This window comes from Chlamydotis macqueenii, chromosome 8, assembly GCF_036417535.1.
Source record: "Chlamydotis macqueenii isolate bChlMac1 chromosome 8, bChlMac1.mat, whole genome shotgun sequence".
Taxonomy (NCBI): domain Eukaryota; kingdom Metazoa; phylum Chordata; class Aves; order Otidiformes; family Otididae; genus Chlamydotis; species Chlamydotis macqueenii.
This window is the reverse complement of record NC_141563.1, coordinates 19,445,008-19,464,289: the sequence shown is the minus strand read 5'-3', so window position 1 is coordinate 19,464,289 and position 19,282 is coordinate 19,445,008. Positions and strand designations below refer to the sequence as shown.

The following is a 19,282-nucleotide window of genomic DNA, read 5'->3' as shown; positions in this document are numbered from 1 at the left end:
CATTCATAGCATTAGTACATTACCCAGTAATGAGCTAAATCAACGTGCTGGAAGTTTTAAAACTTGGCAGTTCTGATTAATTGGAGTGCCTTTCCCCTTTTGCACAGCTTCAGCTGAGGGTGAATCATAGCAGAGAATTAAGAATGAAAATACCTGAACTTCAAGGTCTTTCCCTCTGATTATGACAACACCACTAACTAGAACTAAAAAAAACTGACTTGTGACAAAGGTAACTTTATTAATTTAGACCTATTGATTTTTTAAGTTACCGTTCATGGCTGATTTAGTCTTAACTTAGTTCTTAGCTTCCAAAAAATGCAAAAATTAAAGAACAACATTTTGGCGTGGAAGTGGCCTAAGTCACAATTTAGCATTCTCCTTCACTCTTTTTTTTTTAACCACAAACAGGAAACCCTTTTCCTCAAATGTAGAAGCTGACCTTAACCACAAACAGCTAGTAAAAACAAATGGGATTGTAAAAGGTACTGATACATAATGACTGAAGAAAGAGTTGATCCAGGTTCAGATCACTGTATTTTCTATCAATGTATGGGAAAACAAACCAAACATCTGTTACTGAGGTTGTAATTTCACATGCAAAAATTAAGTGCAGCAAAATGTGAGTGCTCAAGTGCTGAGTGTTTCCTGTACTTTGATGTGACACAATAAGGCATCTCTGAGCCCCGACAAATACTGTTTTCAACTAAATAAGACAATATAATTACCATGAAATTTATCTTGGTGCAGAAAAAAAAGAATCTGAATTTCTCAGAGGTAGCTGCAGACTTCAGCATGCTTATTTATGGATGAATTTGGTATGCCATTACAATTGTAATTACTATTAAAACTAAGAATTAATCTCATCTAATTGCACAAATTGATTCTGCCCGAAGCGCAAAGTTGTTACAAACTAAGAAAGACGAGAATTTAGGCTCAGTTGTTCACACCATCCTCAGCACTTTGGTGTTTCAAGGAATGTACATCATTTGGCCCCAAGGTGCAGACTTTACTTGAGTTGACCACCACCTACAGCCACTTTCTCTTCAGCAAATGCACCCCAGTTTCCTACCATCAGAACTTTTTAAATAGCAATTCATCAGATTCAACTAATGCTAAATCTGCATGCTGGAACACATACATTCAAATCTATTTTAAATGCTGCAAGTCTCTTTAAATAGAACCTTATTTTTGAAAGAGCCCAGCTGCAATTTGTTTCTACATAACAGTTTTTACTTTTTACTCTCCATAGAGCAACCACTATTAATGTTTCAGTTTCTCTAGAGACTATATGGATTAGAACAAATGGAAAGTTGTCATGACAACACCACCGTTATTTTAGGTATTAGAAATTCATGCCAAGTTAAACAAAGGGCATGCTTGGTCAAGAACAACGGTTTTAGAACTGTTCTGACAGCCAACAATAAAACCCAATATAATTTTAAAAGTTTTAGAACAGAGGAGTTAAGCCTTATGCTTAAAAGTATGAAAAAGAAAATGAATTACAGTAGTAGGAGAGCATCTTTAGCTCTCCATTCTGATAATAATGTCTGACATTTATCCCAGTGAGAAAGAGAAGACAGTCTGATCAGATTCACTTTTTCAGTGTGCCCAAAAGACATGTGCCCCACACCCCACTTCCACAAATGGACAGTTAAAATGCTAAATCACTGGAGGGGAGAGAAGGGGAGGCAGCTGTTCCCAACCTTTAAGTGCCTCCATCAAAGTTTGAAAGCCGACAGGCCAGGAGATAGCAACCTTCACATCCTTCCCCATTGCAAGTGCTCCAGAAAATGTATACACATTATACAGTGACTTACAGAGCTGGCACTTTGTTATGCAAAGGAAAATTCAAGCATAAATCTTAAAGAAAAAGATTTAAAAGCTTAGATTTAGCTCACAGTTCCTCAAAAGTAGTTAGATACACCACCTGATTACATTTCAATTCCCAAGTCACTTAGACACTTCCATAAGTGTGGCTCAAAATGTTCATAATGGCTTTTTCTTTGCATATAGTGCATTTTTGCATAAAGTGAAAGATGTCCCTGCCCATGGCAGGAAGGTTAGACTAAATGATCTTTAAAAGTTCCTTCCAATCCAAACCATTCTATGAGTATTTGATTTTGTGCATTATGTAATTTAAAAAATTCTAGAATATAAGGATAAGTCAAAAATTCGCTGAAGTGTTTAAAAAAAACAACAACAACAACAAAAAAAAAAAAACAGAGCTCCTAAGCACAATTACCTATGTTTTCAGTAAGTAGGTGAAAAACTTAGGAACCAAGTTGTCTGATCAGTTAAATTCCAAAAGCTTAAAACTTCGCTAAAATTTTCTTCAGCAAATCCCAAACCAGGGTATTTTTAACCTGGTGCCTAAACACAACGACAGTCAGCTTCAGGCTCATAAAACTGAAAGTTGTTTAAGATTCTATTTGAGAAAATGGTGAATTCTAAAGATGTTTAGGACGGAAACACACTGTACCCAACCATCGTATAAAAACAAACACTTCTGAACAAAAACTAAAAGCATTACTGACTAGCACATTGTGTATTTACTGTTATTGAAAAAGCGTACTTACCTTGACTCTGATAATAGACTTACGATGATAAAAACAACAAAGTGCTGCAATCAGCATTTGAAAAACACTATAATCCTTTGGCATTTTCAGTTCTGCTGCTTGTTGGTCCTCAAGACTGCAGATAAACAGTCACTATTAGCAGTTCTCAGAGGTTTAGCAACCTCTTTAGTACCACCACTGCCTGTCAGATCTGCTACACCCTATTACTCACGTACCAGTCTGGGACACTTTCCACAGCCGAAGTTGATGCTATCAATACAGTGGCTGCTGGCATGCTTGCTTCCAGCATGCCATACAGAGTGCCAGAATCCTCATGCAATCTGTTTCACTCACCAGTGAAATCCTAGCTCCTCTATCTCGGTATCCCCTAGCTCAGAGATGTATTTAAGCCACCAGCTCAAGGTAAACTTCTCTTCTTGATGAGATACAAAACCTGACTGACTCCCTGAGCTGATAAAGGCTTGATCAGCTGCTCCAGCTCAATCATGCCTGTCTCCATCTGCATCATCAACAATATACATATAAAACACAAAGAGGAAAAGCAGTTGGTTACTGTTTGACAACTTTTACTCTTCATAGTCAAATAAGAATTACATCCTTTGAGCTTAGGTAACCAAGTAAAATGATAAATCTGTTTATTTTTAATTAGGAGGCTTCTGGCAACCAGTCCTTGGGAAAAAATAGTAAGAAACCAACACTGTCAGCATGGTCAGTATTAGTGGTGCAACCAAGGTACCTTTAGTATTTAAAGCTATTAGTGGACAGCTCTAGCTTGGTGATAGTCCCACAGGATTGTGCAAACTGCTAGAGAAAGAAAGGACCGAATTCAAGAACACTCTGATTTTCCAAAGTAAAAATAAACACTAAAACAAAACAAAAACCAGTTTCATTTATGCCTTAGACAGCATAGTTGATAGCTTACTTACCAATAAACCACTCGTCAGCAAAGAATCTGGCCTACATACCTCAATGCCCCCTTCAAGAATGTAGGCAAAAAAAAAGGGAAATAACCTGTCTAATTATAATACCTGTCAGAGACAAGACCTCACCTCCATAGCAGGCCAATTAACAGACTTGGTGAAAGGAAACAAAATGCACTGGATTGAGAGGTACAAGAACGCCCGTCACACTTTAAAAAGTGAAACTTTGAAGAGATCAGTCATTTATTACTTGGATGGTACCAAAAAGTCTGACAGTAACAGATATTTCAGACCTCAGATTAGGAATAGGTTATTCCCAAGGAGTGGTTAAGCTACCTGTCTTTTCCATCAGCAAATATATTCCATAATTAGGAGGGCACATATTGTTGAATGCTTATTGATATCCTCAGATATTACTTGCAAGGCAATACTTCTTACCTAATAATAGAATACTTCCTTCCCACATTGACTGAACAATGTGAAGTGCCCTCAGTGCCTGCATCAAGCAATGAGTCTTGAGACATAAACCAAACAGCAGGACTGAGCAATGAAAGGACATCAAACGTGCACTGCTTTCCAAGGCAAGTGGCACACAGAGTCTGTTCAAAAAGAAAAGGAAACCTCAGTCCCAATAACAAGGAAAAGGAAGTGTGATGTGTAAAGTTCTCTTACCTGTTTGACCCCCTAAGGTTTGCAGAAATCTAGCACTAAGTTAAACACTAAAACCAGAATGTTCATAAAGCTAGTCAGACTACTTCGCCATGTGTAGATGTTGTTAGGCCTGTGACTCTTTTGAAGAAAGGAAAACTCTGTAGAAATAAAAGATCAGAGCATTAAATGGACTGAAAAGTTATTATCCTGTCAAGAACAAGAATGAAAGATTGGTTCAAAAAAGAAGCTGAAAATAATTACTTTGAGGATGGAGCCTTGGTATAGCTGGGGAGAGGAAATGCCTCTCCAAGTAGTTTATGACAAACTCAGACAATGAATGAGTAAATAAAATACTAAAAATGTGAAAGTATACTCTTTTTCTCTCTACTCTATGCTGCAGCATATTTTAATTTACTTTAAGTTCTTTTTCTACTTTGAGGAAATCCCTAGGATTGCTTTAGCAGGTAGCCAGAGAAGAGAAGATGAAAAGACACCCTGCAGAACTACAAACATGAAAGCCTGAACTGTGACTTCTTGTCTGGAGTTCTTTGGTACTATGGGAGCACGTCATCAAGGACTGCATTTTTGAAGAATCTTCATTACAAAGTTCTTATAAGAACACCCTAATCCAATTTACAGAAGGGGGGGGGGGGGGGGAGTAAAAAAAAAAAAAAACCAAGAAAAAGGGAAATGAAATTCAAAGAGGCACCAGTCGAGGCATTTCTGCTTTATAACAGTGACAAAGTATTAATACCACTGCACAATACACTAAGGTTTCATTTTGAATATCATGAACAGAAACTATCAAGAGAAGCAAATCAACCACAGCAGAGGACAAGAATGGCTATTAGGATGATTGATCTATTTTGGCAGCAGAAACCAACTGTTTTAGCAATGCAAAATAAGGTGGGCTACTTCTGCTCTGAAAAAAATTAGAGGTTCCAAAAAGGAGAGGAGTTCTTGGGGTGGGAGACAGGGGAAGGTGGGAGACAGGGGAGGGAGGGGGATGGGACACACACAACACGACAGGGTGGGGGGCAGGGAAGAGAAAGGAAGGTTCTCAATCATTACCAAGAACAACCTTCCAAAAAATTGAGGGTTAGAGTGGCAGTTCTAATAGAGCTCAACAAGAAGCACATTATAAAAAGGAAGAAAAACCCCACAGAAATCCCTATAGTAGCATGGTACAATATATGTGACAAGAGAGAGGATGCAATATCCTTTATGTATTCATGTTTTCCTACTTTGTCAAGTTCTAGATTGCAAATCCCACCATTATTGTTCATTAGCTAACACACACAGTATTTCCCCAGGCCTTGATAACTTTACACATACAATTCACACCTTACAGAAAGACCTATTAATTTTGCAACTTCTTGTATGACTTGTTTACCCAGGGATACTTACTGGTATAGTTCTAGCAGTCTAGTTTGAATGATATAATTTTCAATATGGTTCCTTCTCCCAAAACAAGCAACACAAACACAAGGGAGGCAAAGAATTAAGTTTTTGCACACGAATCATCTCCTCAAACCTTTCAACAGGATCTAGATTCTCCCTCTAGTCTTTTCCCTACTGAGAGCAAAGGGACATAATGGGTTTATCTTCAACACATTCCCTGGATTGTAGAGACACAATCTCCCTCCTTCAATGGGAACAGCACAGCTCAAACTGGAAAGTAAATTTGGCCTAGTACATATTCAATGTGAGTGTGTCTATTTTTCATTTGAAAGGCTTGCTACTAAACAGCAGTGAAAAAAGTTTGTGTGTTACATCCACAGGTCAACATTAACAGCAAGGCATAAACAAAAATGGTAATTGCCAGTTCCTTATTTCCTCTCTGTAATGGAGTAAGTAAAGAATCAAAAATTATGTATGCTGTGAGAAGGCCAGAAATAATGAACCTTTAAACAACAACAACAAAAACCACAGTACTGTACAATTTCATATAGCAGCAGCTGACACTTTTTATCAACAGTAGAAATGGCAGGAAAGAGAGTGCTTTATTTGGATACTGAATCTAATTATTTTAAAAACAAAACTAATGGGATAGTTGTTTTTAATGAAGGCTAGCATGACTTCTGTACATATAGTTCAATGAATGGATGACACATTCTTAAGAGTCAGAACCAGAACTGTGCTTGACACTGTGATAAAGCAGTATGAAAATTAAGACCACTGAAAGGAATCTCAAAGAGTACATGAGAAATCTCTGGGTGACAGCATGATAGTTCCTGCATTGCTGGCTATCATGGAGCTGTTTTCAGACATGATCAAGAACAGCCTTCAGGATGCTCCAAATTACGCTTCATACATAGCTTGTGAATATTGACTCAGAGAAACAAAGGATGGTTTAGCCACGTTTTCACTCTCCTGTCCTATGACTTTTTTCTGGCACTTTGGATTCTTAGACTCTGCACATGAGAAATAAACCATCTGTTTCTTGCACCTTAGAAACATCAAACACAATCTTTCTGCTAAGTCAATCTATTGATGTATCTCTAATGCACTGGTCAACAGATCAACCATCAGCTTTATTTTGTTTTCAACAATCCTTGACAAGAATCTTGAAATATCCGATAATCTTTTCATCTGCTTCTAAGGATGGCTGGCTAGAGTGATTTTGATAACTAAGCTTATTAGAAAAAGATTTCTAAGTTCACAGAATTCAAGGGCACATGAGTTTAAGACACCTGATGATATATTCTATGTTGAGTTCCTAATAGTCCATCAGGAAGAGAAATTAAGGTCTCTCTGCCAACTCCATCTGTGTTATGACAATGCCTCTAGAGTTATTTAGGGTGTTTTAACGATCTGGTTTAAATTACACTTACCCAGCACTGCATATTGGGACTGTTCCCCTGACACACCTAAACTGTGTCTAGCTCCACTTACAGCATATTGCATATGCAGGATTTTGAAGCCTTCACACTGGATAGCGTGAATCTGCTCTACAGGAATCCTTTTAGGCTGCTTTAATTGTACAGGTTAAACAAGATAGAATGTAGGGATAATTTCTTGGGGTAGGAGGAGGTATTGATTTCTTCTTCTTTCATAACACACAAGAAAATAAAATTATTTGTCTGCAAAGTTGCAAGTGGCTCAAATAAAGCAACCAAACTCCATAAAAATATAAACACTTGAAAACTCACAAGCAGTCTAAAGTAATCAAAACAGTCTGCAGATCTACAAGAAGCTATTTTGAATCAAATACCATTTCTGTTCACAGAAGTGCTTATAATTCACACAGAAAGTTATGATTTGTGATTTCATATTACAGAGAAATAATTTCAGAGTAAACTAGATGAGGAAATTGGTGACCTGCCTCTGTTACTTAGTACTACATCAACAAATCATTTAAGCATTTAAATCAGCCTAACAATATGCAGTGAAATACATGCAATGCTTTAGATTTCTCTCCACTAAATGAAAGCAAACAATGCAGGCAGAAAGTCAGCTGTAAATGACAGAAGGTATGGTGTACTGAACAAGGGTCAACAACATAAATCTGATTTGACAGAGCATGCAGCCTACCCTGAGCACGCTGCTCACTGTCACTGGACTAATGATGCCATATGGAATACAGATACGTTCGATTACACAGTGCATATGCACAATCTAACTATGAATGTGAGTGCCTACAGCTATAAAATGGCACCTGTAAGGTTGTAATGAAGTACAAGATGAATAAAATTTGAAAGAAAAAAAAAAACAAAGCATTTAAGTCTTCAGATTGAAAAATTCTTCATTTAATACATAGGACTGTTTTCTCTAACTAGTTATTTCTTCTTTTTAATGAGAGAAACAGTCAGGAAAAAGGGGAAAACTACTGATAAACAATTTGTCTGCACAAACAGCATCTTGAGAATGACCACTACCATTTAGTCTTAGCACTAAGTCCTTCAAGACATGGCCCACTGCCTCTAACAAAGTTCTTTGGGGGATGCCTCCAAATACTATTCACTGCTGAACACTTTTAAAAGTGTAGAATAAGTGGAACAAAGGGGATGACAACACTGTCAGAAAGTGTTGCTTATTTTTATCTGTTCCTGTCTGTCTACAGGCACATAAAGTCCCACCACACAGCTCATGCCCTACCATTCCTGTGTCAATTGTTATTAGAACTGACTTTTTCACGTTCTCTTCTATAACCTCACTTCCTGCAGGCTGTTGTTGGCACAGCTTCTGATCATAAATCAATAGATACAGCTGCAACTGTAATTACACTTGTTTGCATTGCCGGGGTGTAGCATGGGAGAGGTCAGCATAAATTCTTCCTCTCTATCGCAGTTCCGTGAGGGAAAGTCAGAAAGACGCCGCAGTTCTTGGACAGGAATAGTGAGAAAACAAAGTTCACATCTACTTAGTTTTCAATGCTGCTTGAATAAATCTCTTTGAAAATGTGACCCACAGATTGGGAGCTACAAGAAACAGGCGCTCAACCTGCTTATGAGCTTCTTACTACATTCTGATTTGCACTTTAAGACACCCAAATAGCTTTGAAAAGCCTGATCTTTTATAACTAAAATATACAAACTTTAAAGTCATCTGGCAATAGGTCTTGTTTCTCTACTAGCTGTCTTCCTATTAAGGAGCCAACAGCAGGTTTTATCAATCCCACCAAAAAGTAGTATACGTATTCTTGAGCTCCATCTACTGTCTGCCAACCCATGTACAAACATTAAGTAATTTTGTAATGTCTCACTTGTCTTTCCTTCAATTTATTCCTTGGATTGGGGGGGGGGGGAACAAACAAAGAAGTATGAAAAGGCATGAATTTCCTTTTGTTCAGAATTACTTCACAACTTATGGCTCATATTTTCTTCTCTTTCCTGCTGCCTTAACTGTCATTAGTCTAACTTCAGCTTTGCTGGACACAGTACAAGAACTCTCTTGCACATAAAAAGAAGCCGTTAACACAATTGCTAACTTCAAATTTCTGTTATTGAAAGGCTCCTCAGTCCTGTCAAAGTAAAGTCTTTGTCTGAGATTTACACCAATTCCAAATATGGAATTTTTTTTTCATCCAAAGATGAAAAATTTTGTTACTTCACCAGGGTAAGTGGAGGCATTTCAAAATCAGCTACTTATCTAAAACTCCTGAATACCCTAAATACTTCCATTTTATACAAAGAGAGAGATTTTGGATGTGTAGCACTTGAAAATAAAATTCACAAGACACTTTGGCTCTGTCAGAGCGCAGTTTTTCAAAAGTCTTTACCAGCATGTACGAATTTGAAGAGGCCTGTCTCCCTCCCACATTTTTGCACAATACACTTTGATGAAACAAAAGCAGCAAGCTCACCACAGCTCATACACCTCCATTTCAACATTTTACTAACAGAAGGATTTGAGGGCATGGAAGCAAACTACCTCTGGTTATTCTAGATAGCCCACATAACATTATACTTCCTCATTTGTGTAGGTGCTTAGCTCCTAATAGTATCCAACACAGCAAAATCTCAAACCTGCTCCTTTGACAGCGCACATTAATAGATGGCATTAAACTGAAATGTACTAGTGCTCCTTCTGCTGCCCTCTCCATAGGCCAAACTGTATGGCTCCAAAAAGAAGCAAGATATACAGACACACACAATGTACCAGTCTTACTCTAATTATTATCTACAGATACATCTCTAAGAGATTAGGAGCTTTGCCTCTATAGGCTTTCTCAGTAAGAGTACTCAAAATACTTTTTAGTAATCTGCCTTCCATAAGCTATATACTCACTCCCCCGTGTGGTTCATATGCCTAAGTAAATTTAAAAAGCAACTTCAGTCAGGCATTGCTATGAAGGAGTTAAATATAAATATTTTCATGTTCCAGTCAGCTTTTGGTATTAGTCCATCTTTAAAACTATGAAAAAGATCCAACTGCATCAGTAACTATCATCTTTAAGGCACAGTTCCTGTGGAACAATGCTGAAAGTCTAAAATGAAAACAAAAATAAGTATTTCACACAAGAGAGAGCTCAGTAGCAGTTAAGAAAAGATCAACACAAAAGATGTCAGAGAGTAGTCAGATATCTACTGTTATTAACAGTTTAAATATCTCATGTGAAAAGGAGTAAAATTCAGTGTGGCACCCGCATCTTTTATATATATATATAAATGTGTATATATATAAATGTGTATATATATATACACACATCTATTCATACATGCATATAAAAGCCTACTGTAAACTGTAAGAATTCCAGCTGATGCTATCACACAAATGGAAAGATCTTTTTCTTGTCTTTGTGTCAATTGACACAAGTATATGTACAGAAATTGAAAATGGAAAGAAAAGCAAACTCACTTTGCAAGAAGGTTAACTCTTATGCACTTTACTGCTTAGTCTCCACTCGTATTTTCAGATCATTTTCATTATGCATGGGGTTGCTCTTACCAAGATAGACAAAGTGTTCATTACAGATAAGGTAGAAAAAAATAGGCATGGGAATATTATAATTCAGCACCTTTCTTCCTTCCTCACAGGTACCACTTCTGTGGGAAATAGCATGTTCTTTTCTGGTAAATGAGGCAATACAGTGCCTACTGCAAAGCAATGGATTGGGTCCAGGATTACATCTTGGCTTAATTTAGTACAGGAAAGCACTGTTTGTCAGAAGCGATCTGACACTTCAACAATCACAGTATCTGAGAGAAGATACAATAGCTCTGCAACAGAACAGGATCACAAATCAAGGCGAACCAGACAATGTATTAAAAGTAAAAATCATCCTTTTTTTTTTTTTCCTTTCTTTGAAAAGTAAATGCATGTCACCACTTACTACTATTTCCTTTCACTGACACTGTTATTTTTACTTGGGGATATTAACCATAGCAACATATAACTGTCAGCATCTGAGAGGCACAGGCATTAATATTTTGAGAAAAAGGGTGATTCATTTAAAACCAAGATTCACAAGATCGCTAGAGACAAAATAAAAATAATATTTCTTTGTACCTCAAAACTTCTATCCTGTGTTTCAGATTCAGACCATACTCAGCATGACAAAAGGTGCTCCATAAGCAAAACACCTTAAACTCTGTTTCAGCATCAGGAGAAGGCAATGCAAAAGCCACTGCTAAAAGACTTCACAACAAAGGCCAGAATAATTAGAAAGCCACTATCCACTTGACTGAATTCATATGAGGATTATAATTCACACACAAAAAAAAAAATCCCTCCTCACAGTATGCTACCCCCTACCCCAACAAAAAAAAAAAAAAACCACAACACACACACACAAAAAAAAAAAACCACCACCACCAGGTCATTCAGGAGTCGGGGGCAGGGAAAGAACAAGAAGCGTCAAACAATAACAGGCTAACTTGGGAATCTCTTTACTAGGAAAACATGAACTAGGACAGTAGACTGAAAAGCACATTGTCTTGCAAAGCTGTAGAATCATACTTCCTGCATATTTACTGCAAACATCAGCTTAGATTTTATTCATCACTTTACACCCAAAAGATTACAGAACTGCTGACAACCATCTTTTCAGACACTAGCCTGCTGGTCAAACAAAATTCAACACGAGAAAATACTGAAACTTGGGTGTAAGATTCCATCACTAATTATGGATAACTGCATTCTATCAAATAAGAAAAGTTTCATTAACTACAAATAAATGGGGCAAGATTCTCATAAAGATTTTAGGGGAATTAACCACTTGACAGCTGCTGAATTCCAACTACATATGTAACTCCTTAGTATTTTTTTTAAATTTTCCTCGGCTGCTGCAAAATTTCAGGAATAACTGTCACACGTACTTAAAGAAATAGTTGCCCCTTCTAAGTAGAGGAAGGGCACATGTTTTAAGAACCCAGCCCAGCATAAGGCTGAGGAAAAGCTTTACTACCTGAAACTTTACTACTACCAGAACAGGATTAAAAGTACAAGATAAGACGATTTGTCCAACTTACTGTAGCAGCCAAAACTTATCCCACTAGAAAATTAAATGAAGGTAACAAAAAGACAACACATGGACAAAAAAAAAAAAAAAAAAAAAAAAAAAATCACCTGTAGGTGCAAAAAAATATTATTTACATCACATTTTAAGAAAAACTTTCACACAGTAACAATGGAAAGACCGTTAGACTAATCTAGTTTGGGAGGTAGAACAGATTGTCATGGAAGGCTACAGAATCTCTTTTGCTGGAGGTTTTGAACAAATCAGAACATCTATTCTAACAATCTCAGCAACATCCTGACAAAATATTTTCTCAAGTTCCCTCTAAGACCCACTTCTATAACTTAACGGCAGTGAGGGGGGGAAATTTCTCCCTCCCTTCTCCCCCATTCTGTGCATCTGGAGAAAAAAGCAACCGACTTCCAACAGTCAGGCTACAGACTTTTATTACTGCAAAAGTTACAATGAAACTATTACTAAAAACGTGATTTTAATAGGCATGACGTGTGTTTTTTCTCCAGCAGAGGGCAGTGTATAACTAACAACTACCCATCAAGCATCAATACTAAACGTTCTCCTCGTGAGACAGGTAAATATACATGTATTTAACATTAGATCAGCTCTAACAGGATTTTATCTTTCTGAATTACACAGCTTGTACGACAGGCAACTGCTGCATCGTTTGTGAAGCTTCACTTCCTGCCAAGTAGAGAAACATGGAAAAAAGGTAAATATCTCTGACTGAAACATCACTGGTATCAATAATGGTATTTGAGTTAGAAGACAAATCCATAATGACAGAGAGATTTATGTAAAGTCAAAATCATCTCTCTGGGCATACTCCTTTTCTCCTCAACAAAATACATTCCATCTGACAATTCCACCTTCTGTGATGCTGTTACCCTTGCTGCAGTTGCCAACAGAAGAGAGGAAGGAAAAAAAAAAAAAATAGAGCTACAGATTCAAAAAGAACCTCTTGATCATTTGGTGCCTCAGTGTCAGGCATTCCTCCAAGCTCAGATACTTAAGATATAATGCTGTCAGACAATGCAGAAACCCAATAAACTTTCTGTTCACAAGTCACAACCTGCATCTCAACAGGCAAGTCTCCACAGGAGAGTGATACACAGCAGCTCATGAACAGGTATACACTGTAGCTGGCAAGTTTTCCAGTGGGGTGGGGATGTCCTAATATATTTCCATATCTAAAAAAAGGCTCCTTGCAATGAAATTTCAATGTCGTCAGGAAGAATTCTTTCCCAAACTGTGACTACCTGACACAGATTTTTTTCTAAACTTTCCCAAACATACATACAGACATACAAACCTTGCTTTTGATAGTATTCTTACCATATTAGCTTCTTGGAACAGTCATTAGAATAAGAGTCAAACACCCACATATATATTTGACTGGCATCCACAGTATTATGAATTAGTGCAATTAGCTATACAAACTGTGCATCAATAAACCTCATCATGTAATCAAAGTTCTCAGCTACAGGTAACGACCAACACACCAGAATGTCATCAAAATTTTATTTTCAGCTGCAGTTACAAAAGCTGCCATAATTGACAATAATTTCTATGACAGTTTGCTTTCTAACAAACTCAAGGAGTAAAAATAGGGAAAAAATGAACATTACGGAGCAGAGACAAACAAGAATCTTTAAGTAGAACTTCACAGGGGAATAGTATTTGTCTACAGCTGTAACTTCCTTAGACCAGTGATAGTTTTCAAGTCTGAATCTAAATACAAAATTCCAACATGATATTGCTGAGCAGAAAATCAGTCATAAATTCTGTAATTTTTCTGCTAATGGATTAAAATACAACTCCAAAACCTCAGGCCATAATTAGACTCATCAACTCATCACTGATAAATATTCCTGGAAGTATTAGCACTATTTCCACAAGAAATGCTCAAAAGGTTTCCATGAAACGAGGAGAGAAATCTGTTTTTCTTTCTTTCCACTCTGACACAGCCTTAATGATTACAGCCTAGACTTCTATTAAAAGATCCTAAGTACTTATAGTGAATAGGAATGGGACAGTAAGCTATCTTTAGTTCACATGAATTTGATCAAAATGACTCACAAGAAGTTCGCTGACACACTCAAAGCTGCCAGCACTTGATCCTTTCTCCCCTGCAGGAGTCTGTTCTGTGGATGTGCAGTCTCAGGGTGTGGGAAGAACCTGCTGAGACTACCAATGGATCTCTTATTTGGCTCATAAAACTTGTAAAAATCTCACAGAATGTACAACGTGCTATTGTGTCTGTAAATCTCTTTCATGACTTGGTTAGCAGCCTCACTCAAAGCAGTCTGGCCTGTTTTCACTTCTACCATAAAAGGGTTTTTTGAAAGAGCCATTTAACTGTGACCATGGTTTCAGCAACACTGTGAAGACAAAGGAAGTTTTGAAGCCGTATGGACACTTCAGTACTCAGACTCCAGCAAATCAGTACTTTTTTTTTCCCCTTTAGAACTTGCCTTTGCATAATTAGGTCTCTTTATATACTGAATTAATTAATATATCAAGATGCAGGAAACTGCCATTTGTGAGTTGTAATTTAGATTCCAGTATTAGAAATGACAGTGCATCTATAGAGAGCATTCTCTAAAATAATGCCTCCAGAGGATTAATTTTATAAACAGTGCTATCTCATATCTTGAACAGAATAAAACAGTAGAAAAAAAAAAAACAATATATTTTGCCTTTCCTCTGTCCAGAGAATTTCTAAATACAATGAACTATTTATATTACTTTTAGTCACCAGATTCTAGCAAGGAAGTGTTTGTATTAAAAGCAAGTTGATACACTCAGCTTCTAAGTTTACCATTAGTCTCTCTGCCCTATACAGCAATGCCTGCTTGTAGCCACTACTGCCACAATAAACACTATTATCGTCTTTTCACTGTGAAACAGAGCACACCAAGTTTTTTGTTTTTTGTTTTTTTTTTTTTTAATCTGTTGGTCTTGGACTTGTGCAAATGGCAATGTTGGTAAAAGCATAGTGAGATGCTGCAGAAACTTATTCTTTCAGGTTTGTAACTTGAGTAGGGTAGTGTTCTGCAGTTTATACCTGACTTAACACTGCCATCATAATTTCTTCAAGGAGCTGGAACAGTTATAAACATTAATATAATAGTTACCATAAGGTAAGTTATATACTTGCTGAAACTTAAGCCAGCAAAGGGCATTAGAAGATCCCGTTGTGAAATCAGGCACATCTTTTACAGTCATAGCAAACTGATAACAAATTATTGATAAGAGTCGTCCTTTATTTGGCATTAATGATAATTTTTTTTTTCTGTAAGAATACGTTTCTGAAATCAGTTTTGTTAGTAACCTGGACTTTCACAGCCAAAAAATGTTGCCGGGGGCTATATTTACTAGAAAGCAATTTCTGACTATTTTTCAAAGTTGTCGTTTAATATTTCTTGTCTAGAATTCCCTTTATAATACCATTGAACTTGTGACCAAACTCACAGTTCACTGAAGGTAGGGATATAGACAGGAAAAACTGAAAGAGGAAGGAGAAAAGGCGGCGGTGGTAACCCTTGTATTCTCCCTCATAAGTCTCTTTTCCCCAGGCTTTCCTCCCCAACATCAAAGTTTTAATAACTGAGCTTAGCATCACTGCTATTGACAAGAGTCCAAGACAAGCTTCTACAAGAAAAGTTGAAAAGATTAGAAACCACATCTGTAACACAGAACTTGCTGCAACAAGACAAGACGTACATATTGATGAACTGGCACATGAAACCTCTGCCTTCTACTTGGCCATATTATTAAAATTGTAACAACATACTCTGTACAGCACAGTGCAAGATAAACAGTAAATTAAATAGAGCAATTAACGTGTCCACCACTTCGTTGCCTTTGGCATCCCCGCTCCTACAGTACTCTTCAGAAGGCTGTTGGCCTTCTCTGTCTCTGCTACTTTGCCATATCCCAACTTTAGGCTGCGATTGAGGCCAGAGACCTTGCAACGCTTAGCTAACTGTTTAGAGCAGAATTCAAGCAGCAGTTTTCAGAGTCCTTTGGCAGCCCCTTTTCCATGGACCTTCGTATTCTGTACCTCCCCTTGTCTTCTTCCAAACCCTAATTCCTACCTCCACCCCAACCCTAGGCAGGAAGTCCAGTAGAGGACCTCTCCACACTTCCAGGTAAATTAATTCTTGACACTTTCCTTTGGCAGTCCCCTCTCAACACTGCATCACATTCTCCTAGTTTACTTTGATCAACCTGAACTCTAACCCGGGCAACTCTCCTGTTTCCCTCAACTATGAACACCCACAGAGAGGATTCTAGCAGCAGAACCCAGCTGACTGGTTCTCCTCAGTCTCTTCCTCATCCGAATTCTAACCTGAAGCAGAAGTTCAGTTGCCTGCAAAATTCAGGCTGCCTAAATAGCTACAGAAATATCCTACAATTCAAGGATAACTTGTGTTTATCAGACACTTTTCAGAAGATTAGTCTTCTAAAAGACAGGGAACAAAGCCCAACAATTAAAAGAAGCCTATTGTCGAGAGACATTACATAGAAGCCAGATTCTTTCAAGATTCTGAGAAATAATATTAACTTAAACTAAACATGTTGAAAGGTACTAATTCAGTGGAGATTACAGCACTGCAGGAGACTCCCAGTACAGATCCCTAAGGCTTCTTCCAAAGTTTCTATATTGCCAATCCATATTTGTGAATAAAATTTATGGATGCTCCAGAGTATTTTTTTATTTACTCTAACAAAATACTCTAATATTTATATATTTTTTGAGCATTGATCTTGTACAAAAGGAAAACAGAACTTATAATTTTGCTAGGATTCCAGTTACTTTTTGGGCCAAAGTTAATTTTTAACTGTAACATTAGTAAGTGTATTGGTAAAACCATAAACCTAAGTCTGACATTTTAATGATCTTTTCAGATGTGTTCCTTTACTTCCCCAGAAATCCATAAGCAAGAAATACTGATTCTTTTACTTTGTTAACATAGGCAAGATCATAGGTAGTCATCATGTAACTGAAAAGATGTATAAAAATGCAACCCACAATGCTCCCAAGTATTTCACTGAAGCATGCAGAAAATAGTCTGACATACATAATTAGTTTTTCTGTAGTAAAAGATAAACAGAAGCACTATCTAACTACAAATGAGTGGAAATGCTCTGGCAATACTGGTTATATACCAAATAAAGTATTTTGAGGGTAAGAAAGCGTATCTTACCTTAACATATTCCAAAGTAGGATCCATAATATTCTGATCTCTGTAAGAAAAAAAGGCAAGGATGGAGGACAAAAGGACACAAAACCAAACAAACAAAAAAACCAAATGGTGAGTCCAAATATAATCTCATACTGAAGAGATGCATTCGTATCAGCAACAGGCTACTAGGTCATGTTAAAATCCTCATTAGAAAACATGTGTTATAGCTAGATGGCCTATGCTATCTAACTTTTAACTAATGTATAAACCACTGATTTCTTCTAGAGAGAGTCACGCAGTGGAGCCACTAGTAATTAATTTGGGAAATAAAGTTAATTACAGTTTCAAACAAAGCAAAAACGATCTTGAAATGTCAACAGATGGCTGAAAATACTTATATACCACCTAAAACATCTGAAATAAATTTAAGAGAGCTCTCCCAACGGCTTCTAAATTTATATAAATTTATGCTTGTATGTTTTCCCATTTAAGCTACTGCTACTGATAGCATTCAGAGGGCATTGCTAACACAAGAAAATAGAAAGTAAAGCATTCACTTTTTATATAAACAAAGCAAAGAATTCATAGATTTACAACAGAGGAATGTTTTATTTTACATTTGGAAAAACAAATATGGTTCTTTCACTCTTTTTAAAAGCTCTCAAAATTATAATAATTTCAACACTACAGTTATTTGAAAGCCAGATAGTAAAGTTATTGCCCTATTTTAAAAAGAAAAGATCTCTCTGCAGGTTTTCTATATATACAGATGACAAAGGGGACAGAAGCCTAAGTGAAGAGCCCTGTGATCAATTACAACTCTTTCCATAAACAGAAATAAAAATAGCAACATATTTTCAAAGGTTTTTGTGTATTTGTTTTTGTTTGAGAAAAACAAAAGCATCACTGGATGCTTTCACAGAACCTGGGATGATATAAGTGGTGCTGCCTTAAATACAAACATGCAACAGGCACTATTAAAACCTTGCAAACTTACAGAGGGATCAGGAGCTTCTTATAGCAATCAAGTTTGCCACATGGATAAAATATGTCCCATAAATTTAGAACAGAATCTTGTTCTCGTGGAAATTCTTACGATGATGTAGCACTAGAAACCTAACAAGCAGCTTCAGATATGTAGAAATTGGGTTACACTGGAATCAATCAACAACAACAACAACAACAACAAAATCTCTGAACTGCCTGTGTGTTTTGAATGTAACTGTATATCACCTGAAAGTAAGTTATTATTTTATACTCAGTTTTTGGTCTGGTTCCCTAACAGTATTTAATCCAGAATACCTATACAGAGGCAACAGAGCCCTCCTACTTCTTAGCCCTGCCCCTAAATGATGGTGCTCAGCTGCTCAGGCTGTATCATGGGTTATTGTTTCACACTATCTGGATATTTATCAAGGGTCAAGTTCCATTCCCAGCTTAGTTTAAAAAAAAAACCAAACAAACACCAAAAAATAAAACAAACAAATAAACAAAAAACAAGGCTGACAAATAAATGGAAATAGAATTGGGACCATCTGAAACTTTTCCTAGCCAATATACAAAGAAGGGGCAGCTTGGTGACTGTATGCACTTGAAATATGTACAAGCATGCCAGGGAAGACTGGTGTGAAGCACAGAGGAAAAACAAAAAAGTAAGTTCCTAAACAGGAAAAAAAGTTCTATTTCTCAACATTTTGCAATCTGACTGGGAAAAAAATCCCATTCTTTATCAGTTTAACAGAGCCATTAAGCACGGCTGAACTCTCTCACATTCAAATAATCTGCAGGAAGCTGTGCTAGTACTAAATGCTTCTGAAAAACTTTGCAATTTAGTTCTTCACTTGCCTGGGGAATCTTTCAGGACAAGGGTCTACCAGAACTGCATATGCAACACACTCCAAAAGAATGGACGTGAGCCGTAAGGCTAAGAACTAGTTTACTTCCTTACTTTGGTAGTGAGCCATTTTGTTATGATCTGCATTTACAAACTCCGCTCCTGCAGACTACCCTTGCCACGGACTCCACTGT

The 19,282-nt window shown here is 37.0% G+C and overlaps 1 protein-coding gene across 9 annotated transcripts in view; it reads right to left on the bottom strand.

The window, feature by feature from the left end:
- BCAR3 (BCAR3 adaptor protein, NSP family member) overlaps positions 1 to 19,282 on the bottom strand; it is a 104,583-nt gene that overhangs the window by 20,759 nt on the left and 64,542 nt on the right. For 5 of the 9 annotated variants that reach the window (XM_086753359.1, XM_086753360.1, XM_086753357.1 and 2 more), the window contains one exon: positions 17,276 to 17,315. The exons of 1 other annotated variant lie outside the window; for it this stretch is intronic. In XM_086753359.1, coding sequence (XP_086609485.1) covers positions 17,276 to 17,315 — 40 coding nt within the window. Of the gene's footprint in view, positions 1 to 6,981; positions 7,102 to 14,141; positions 14,160 to 17,275; positions 17,316 to 18,251; positions 18,343 to 19,282 lie in introns of those variants that run through there. 3 more of the 9 variants (XM_086753363.1, XM_086753365.1, XM_086753364.1) reach the window with 3 other exon arrangements.